Raw genomic sequence first — 7,567 nt, 5'->3', positions numbered from 1 at the left:
ATAAACCTCTAATTAGGATTTTTGCTTTTTTATTTAATATTTGTATTAAAACATTTATTTGTATATTATTTCTAATATTTAATAACTCAATTTCCTCAAAAGAACACATGTAATTGTATTTTATTATTTTTATTTGTTTTCTCTTTTACCTGTGGAAATGTAAGAAATGCATATATTTTTTAAATCACTTTTAAATAGCACGTTGAAATAAATGACTCAGTGGCAAAATGTGTGACTTTAAATATTTTCAGACATTTAGGCTGAACAGAAAAGGGGAAATTTGTAAAAAATAATATAAAAATGTAAGTAAATATAGAGATAAGTTTAAGAATACAATTATTACTGTTAGAGGTTCAGATCATACAGTATATGTGGTTTATTCCCTTTCATTCCACTCATAAATTAACATTTATTTAAACAATTCAGGGATATCCGATAGACTCAGGAGCGTCAGTCTGAAGTCTTTCTGAAGTTTGCAGAGACTTCATCCATTAATTTGCTGTCCCTTAACAACATCCACAGTTGGACAGTGAAGGCATTTAACCTTCTTTTAATGTACAAACGGGAATCTTCACTGACCTTCTACCAAGGCTGTGGACCTGAAGCTTACTTACAGAAACAAAGTGCAAAGCCAGGGGGATTTGGAAAAGTTTATAACCTCTGCCATGCAGCTGGACTGAAACGTTTAAAAGTCGTCCAGACTTCTCCACTCAGCCATGCTATTTAATAATGAAACAGCTCCAGCTGTTGATTTGAGCACACTAATATAATGTAGATCCTGAACACAAGACATTGGCGTCAGAAATGCATTGATTTGCATCAATAAGTGTCAGTTTGGAAGCACGCCCAAGCCTAGTGATGCAGCATGTTGTTTGGCCCTCAGACGCAGGTTCTCGATGCTTGTGGTTTTGCTGTTGAGGGCCGGTAGACGACCGGATCCCTGCAGCAGAGGGCTGCTCCACATCTGCTGGGATTGGGACAGGCTCTGATAGTAGGGCTGACATGGCAGGGATCCCAGCGGAGACGCCATGTTCACGTTCATGCCCAGATAAGGTAAGGAGGACGCTGTGGTCACGTCAAAGGCAGGATAGTGCATGAGGTTGTTGGTGGCAGCCATGTGCTGGCGAAACTGTTCCTGCAGACGGAACAGACTGAGAGGACATGAAGCGTAGGAGTTGGTCTGAGTCACTCCGCTGCTCACGCCACTGGAGGAGGGAAGAGCTGGAGAACCCAGCGACTCATCTGAGGAGAGAGAGGAGACAGTGTAACACTGTTAATGCCAAAAAAACTTTCGGTGAACAGTTTTTAAAAGAAAAAAAAAATTTATTAGTGTGACGGAAATTGCAATAATATAAAGAATCTTCTTCCACTATAAAGAGCCTTTTGTGCAGTGGAAAGGATCTTAAAGGTCCACAGATGCACTTTTAACCCAATTTGACTTTTGAGTTTTTGTAAGTACTGGTTAACCTTTTTCTTGATATTTTGTGACTTTTTCTGATTTAGAGTCATGAACATGCATACAGAGTTTCAACACTCTGATATGTTGTGGAATGTGCATAAAATGTCTTACGTTTGTGACGTTTCCGGGTCAGTTTCATGGTAAAAGGTATACTATATATATATATATATATATATATATATATATATATATATATATATATATATATATATACAAACACACACACACATTTTTTAAATGTTTTATGTCATGTCAGTTTCTCAACTCCCTCTACAAGTGTTATAATTTACCTTGATACATGTATTCGATGCTTTTATTCAAAGAAATGTATTATATTTCTTTCATGCAGTTACATTAGGAATCAATCTTGATGTTGATAGCACTTACTGTTGAGTTTCAGAAAATCACACAGAATAAGTGCCTTTCCAGATTTCTTCTTGTTTTAAATGTTTTAAAAATAGTTACAATACTTTTCATAAAATGTACAATTGTAGAAAAGGTTATTATTAAAAAAAAATACAGTTTAGAAAAAAATCGTTTGCTCTTGTGTTTATTTATTTATTTTGTTATTTTTTTTTTGAACTATTAATGTTCATTGCTTACTAGTATGTGCGACCAGGAAGAAAGAAAGGGTGTGGAAATGATGACAGTAATTAGATTTTTGGTTGAAGTATCTCTTTAGTTCCATTCATTCCTTAATCTATTTGAAAAGTGTTTCTGTTTGAGCATTGTGAAGGAAAGGTCATATATAGTTATTCTTACCTGATTTAGGGCTCATTGGTTTACAAGAAGGTGAACTGTGGTCTGTCGTCAGGGTTGGCCCCTCCTCTTTTGTATCATCTTTGATGGACAGTGATTCATCCTCTCTGTCAGTCATGTCCTCAGCCCCTGACTCCGCCCCTGACTCTTCCGGTGAGGTGACATTCACCTCTTCACTCAACTCACATGATGGAGGGGGACATTTGGGGCCACGCCCATCTGAAGGGGAGGGCGGGGCTTGTGTCTCAGCAGGCGGAGCTTCTTCTTTCTTCTCTTCCTGGGCTCCTTCTGTCCCAGCATCCTTCAGCCGCTGAAGCTGCTCTTTCTGTAGGCTACGCTGCTTCTTGCGGAACTTCGCACGACGGTTTTTAAACCACACCTGTTAGTGTGAAGACATCGGTATTTGTGAAACTTTAAAGACTGTCAATCGCAGAATTAAGGTGAAAATTAAGGGTAAAATTCTTATCTGATTGATATCACCATGCATCCCTGGTTAATTAATCACAGTACACTCATACAGTTGTTTTGTATTAGCCTACACTTTTCTGTAATGATATGTTTGAATATGTAAATGATGTATTGTCTACTTAAGTAATTAGTCAATCTGAATGTTGGTCTTTTTGTTGATCTTCAATTTTGTTTAAGGGTTAACAAAGAAGGCATTTTTGATTTTTTGATTTTTATCGATCCATGTATCAGAAAACATTATCAATCAGTAAAAAACAGAAATAAATAATAATAATGTTTTTAGGGAAAAAAACACATGTGAATGATATGAACCAATGCCTCTGTAGATACCTTTAAGATTTAAGAATTTTTGTGTACTGTATGTAAGTGCTGCTGAATTGAAGATTTCTGATTCAGTGCAGAAGAAAAAAAATAATTTTGAAAAAATATATGTATTCTAATTGAAATCTACTGAAGCAAACAGATCAAATTGAATAAAATCATCACTTAAGTGTAGCTGGCTGTTTTCTTTCTATTAATCTGAAAGAAGATTGGTTTTGTAAACCTAAAACTTGCCCAGTGCATGGAAATAAATAAATAATAAAAACCATGGTTTTAGCTGTTGTGCCTAAAGGTCTTAAGTTTCTAATTTATAACAATGTAATTCTGCAAGCAACCAGCAGTAAAGTGGTGCACTGGTAAGATTTGGTTGCTTTGGGAATTTTGTTTTGTTTTGTGAACTCACTTGTACTCGAGCTTCGGGTAGGTTGGTGCACATGGCCAGACGTTCTCGCATGACCACATCAGGGTAGTGAGTTTTCTGGAAAGTTTTCTCCAGCGCCTCGAGCTGCTGCGCGGTGAAGGCTGTGCGGCTGCGGCGCTGCTTCCTGTGCTGAGAGCCGTAGCGCGCCTCCAAGATGATGTCTGAACATGTACAGTCATTGAGCATGAAGACTTATACTCAGTTTTATAATATCTATCTATCTATCTATCTATCTATCTATCTATCTATCTATCTATCTATCTATCTATCTATCTATCTATCTATCTATCTATCTATACGGATGCCACTCTTACCTGCCAGTCTCTCCGCAAGAGTGAGCGCGTGCACGGAGGGCCGGTAGTCGGGCGCGTGCTGTGCGTGCTGTGCGGCCTGTTGATGTAGGTTGTACATGGCACTCAGAGAGTTCATGGCGTGCAGAGAGTAGCCGTTCACCCCGTAGTGCTGCATCGCGTGCCTCTGATAAACGACAGACAATGCACATAATCAGTCTAATGTCACGACTAAAACAATCATTAGTTTATGAGTGCATGGTGCTTCTGAGGTTGCAGCTTTGCTTCTATAAGTATTATATATATATATATATATATATATATATATATATATATATATATATATATATATATATATATATATATATATATATATATATATATATATATAAAACATATTTATATTCATGAAGAGAACCGAATAATGCAATTCAGAAATGTATTGTAGCTAATAACCTATTTTGCATATAGTTTAAAACGTTTAAATATGCCACGTGCTGCACCTGTATCTTTTTCATAAATAGCCTAGGCTACTGTAAATATTTTTTTTCCTCCGCATGCAGTATAATTTTACTTTCAATTAAATTATTTATACTCCTGATGAATAATAGAATACTTATTTCTCATATGCTGTTTTCACAGAATGTGCACTGCAATAGAATAGAAGTTTCTTACAACAAAATATGTTGTGTATCAGTCGGTCTCTTACACAAACAATATGTGGTTATACATGAACTTTATAAATTAATCTTGTAAAACGCTTATTAAAGCATATTTAATAGCTTCGAATAATATTTTTAGGATACGTATTTTGTCATTTTATTTCATTTATTTTGAATCATATTTAATTAGTTTTCTGTGCTACTTGATGCTAAGGTTTACTTGTATTCTTTTAAGCAAAATAACGTAGGCTACTGACTTTTTGACATAACCGGCAAATATTATAACGGTAGCCTATATACATTGCGTCTATTCACCTTTATACAATTGGGAGGGGGAAACCTTAAGAGAAAAGAAAATAATAATCTTGGGATATGAAAGAAGTAATAGAAGAAGAAGATAGGCTATATTCACAATTGACGCTATCGATGACGAATGTTTTCGTTTATTTTGCAAACAGCCGTGAAAATCTCTGATCGACAGGTCGTCTATCAAATTAAATGTAGGCATAGCATACATGATTAATTCAAGGTATGTTTAAGATATTCAACAATTCGTATTAGGCCTAATTATTGCACATTCTCTTTAACAAGAAGAGCATAAGCTTTGACTATATCCATGTGTTTTGAATGTATAAGGTTTTTAATCGATGATAATTGGCTACAGAGGGAATAATCTCTTTATTAGTCATTATTATTTTTTGAAGCAGGAATAAGTGTAAGCAGCCTGCGGGTTTAGGATTTAGTCCTCACTAAAGAGTCCATGGCAAGTGTGTCACTGACACCAAATTCCTCAATGTAATCATATTCACGCCACATGGGAATATTTTAATTCGGCTGAACAAAAAGTGCTTTGCTAAACATTTACTTTGCCCTCCCAGTGTTAAGCTCAGTTGGTGCTCTTTATGTCCCTCATCGCCTCTGGGCTGGTTTCACTGGAGATGTGTGCATTTATAAATGCTGCTCCCAGTTGGACCGCATCTAATGTTGGTGCAAATAATATTATTACCAGTCTGACATGATAGAGCGCGAGGCAGTTTGTGTTGATGACACTTGGTGCACCTTTTTATTATTACTATTACAAAAAATTTAGCCATAACAAGACGACACATATTTTCCTTTTTTTTTTTTTTTTTTTTTTTTTTATAAATTTGGGCGATCGGTACAGACACTAAAATGCAGATACATAAACATATATTTGTGTCTTAAATTTTTTGTTCTTAAAATTTTCATTGTACACTGCTCAACAATCAGGGCTGAATGTAGAAGCTGCATAAATATTTGAATATATTTAAAACTCAAGACATATAGCTACTTCATATAGCCTAGGCCTAATATCTAAATGTAATTTTAATAATTTCTAACTAAACTGAATATGCATTAACGAATGCTCGGTCGAGCATTAAGATAAAAAATAAAAATAAAATAAATATGGTTAGGAATAATTTCTAAATAAAATTTCATTTAAAAGGTCAGAATTTGATTGAATATTACTAAATCATCCCGATTTACACCCGCCAAAGTAATTTCTTTGTAAGTAAGATCCTCAGAAATGCACATAATGCAACGTTTGTTAAAATCATTTTGAGGTTTCCATTTTATTAGACTAGACTTTAAAAAAAGACCTAAAGTAAAAAGAATAGGCCTACCTTACTAATAATAGACTAAACAAAAAAAATTTTTGATTTAAACCTCAGTGAAAAGCAATTAGATTTAAGCGTGATACTTTTTCAGTGTTCTGTTTTAACAGATGAAAGCAGATTTTCACAGGTTCATATGAATTTTGAAAGTGGTTACTCACCTCTCTGGGAAGTTTTCTCTCTCTCTCTCTCCTAACAACAGCTTTGTAGCAGACAAATAATTTGTCCCAGTCTGTAGTTTTATATCCTGTTGTAAGCCCAAAATATCCGAGACTGTTTACAGCTGCTGTGTTCTGAAGAATGTTTGATGATGGTCCTCAAAAAATATCATATCCTCCCCGGGTCAGAGCGCCAGTAGGCCCCGCCCACCGTCCAATGAGGAACGCGATGAGATCACAGAAGAACCTCAGTGGTCAGTTTCAGTGTCAATCAAGTTGTTTTCCGTCACCTTCAGTTCCAGCAGTTCATGGGTTCATGCTGACCTGTGCAACGGGATTCTTTTCTGCCTGTCTTTATACGACTAAATCTGTAAAAAAATAAATAAAATAAATAAATAAATAATAATAATAATAATTGGACAGAAATAATTAGACAGTAACATTTTCTGTTATCATAAATAATAATCTAAACGTTTTAAAAAGCTAAAGATTTTTAAACGTCTGATGCTTAATTGCATGTTATGCTTTTAGGACTTTCTCATGAATGAATATGATTTATTATTTTTACACCATTAGCAAACTGCAAAAATAGTCAGATTAGGAATTAAACTATAGAATAGGCAGAATCTCTCCCGGACTGGAGGATTTACAGAGACACGCCTTTAAAACAGTCTCAAAGTGACGGATGGTAAGAAGATTAAACCAATAATGCCCTTCTCTTCTTTAAAAAAAAAAAAAAAAAAAAAAAAACTGGAAATAAGAAGTGGCCTTTAAATGTAAAGCTTGCATAATTTGTTGATATGCAGTGTGATATTTTCAGTCATGGCAAATACATTAAAGCCTTTATTGATGGGACACGGGAGAGAGAAAAAAATATTTTATAATAAAATAAAATAATTTTATTTTTTCATGTATTATGTATAAAAAAAAATCGTATTGCATTTTTTATAAAAAAAAAAATCAGCTAATGAATGCATAAATAAATAAATTAAAAATTGATCGTCTTCCTCGACTCAAAATCATCAACTTATATCCATTAATACTACGTAGCGTCATGTACACTGTAAAAAACAATCTGTTGAGTCAACTTTAAAAGAAAAACAACAACAAACCCGTTTACCTCGCTCCCTTTATTTTTTTCGGTGTCATGTAGTTTTTTTAAGATGCGTTTTTGAGTTGAAAAAGTTTAACTTAGCTGAGGGCCAATAATAATGCATTAAGTTTGATATGACAATTTATAATAGCCACCTGGTGAGTCGTCTTTCTTCTATTTAGGGAATATTGCCAAAATCGAATTTTATTAGTAACTGAAGCGATAAAGTGAACGAATTTCCTCTCCAAATGGATTTCAGTGTGAACATTTACAAACATCACTAATTAAAGTTCCTTTTA

General features: G+C 34.5%; 1 protein-coding gene across 1 annotated transcript; it reads right to left on the bottom strand.

Annotated features, from left to right (window-relative positions):
- Window positions 1-232: 232 nt before the first annotated feature.
- Window positions 233-6,292, bottom strand: LOC113051144 (diencephalon/mesencephalon homeobox protein 1-B-like). The gene is made up of 5 exons (XM_026214739.1): window positions 6,179-6,292; window positions 3,743-3,905; window positions 3,411-3,589; window positions 2,222-2,597; window positions 233-1,242 (listed from the first exon to the last, which is right to left on the bottom strand). Exons 2-5 carry the CDS (start codon window positions 3,894-3,896, stop codon window positions 830-832), a joined length of 1,122 nt encoding a protein of 373 aa, XP_026070524.1. The 5' UTR covers window positions 3,897-3,905; window positions 6,179-6,292; the 3' UTR covers window positions 233-829.
- Window positions 6,293-7,567: the final 1,275 nt, after the last annotated feature.

Source organism: Carassius auratus, chromosome 31 (genome assembly GCF_003368295.1).
Source record: "Carassius auratus strain Wakin chromosome 31, ASM336829v1, whole genome shotgun sequence".
Classification (NCBI taxonomy): domain Eukaryota; kingdom Metazoa; phylum Chordata; class Actinopteri; order Cypriniformes; family Cyprinidae; genus Carassius; species Carassius auratus.
The sequence above is the reverse complement of the archived record's forward strand: the minus strand, read 5'-3'. Positions and strand labels throughout refer to the sequence as shown.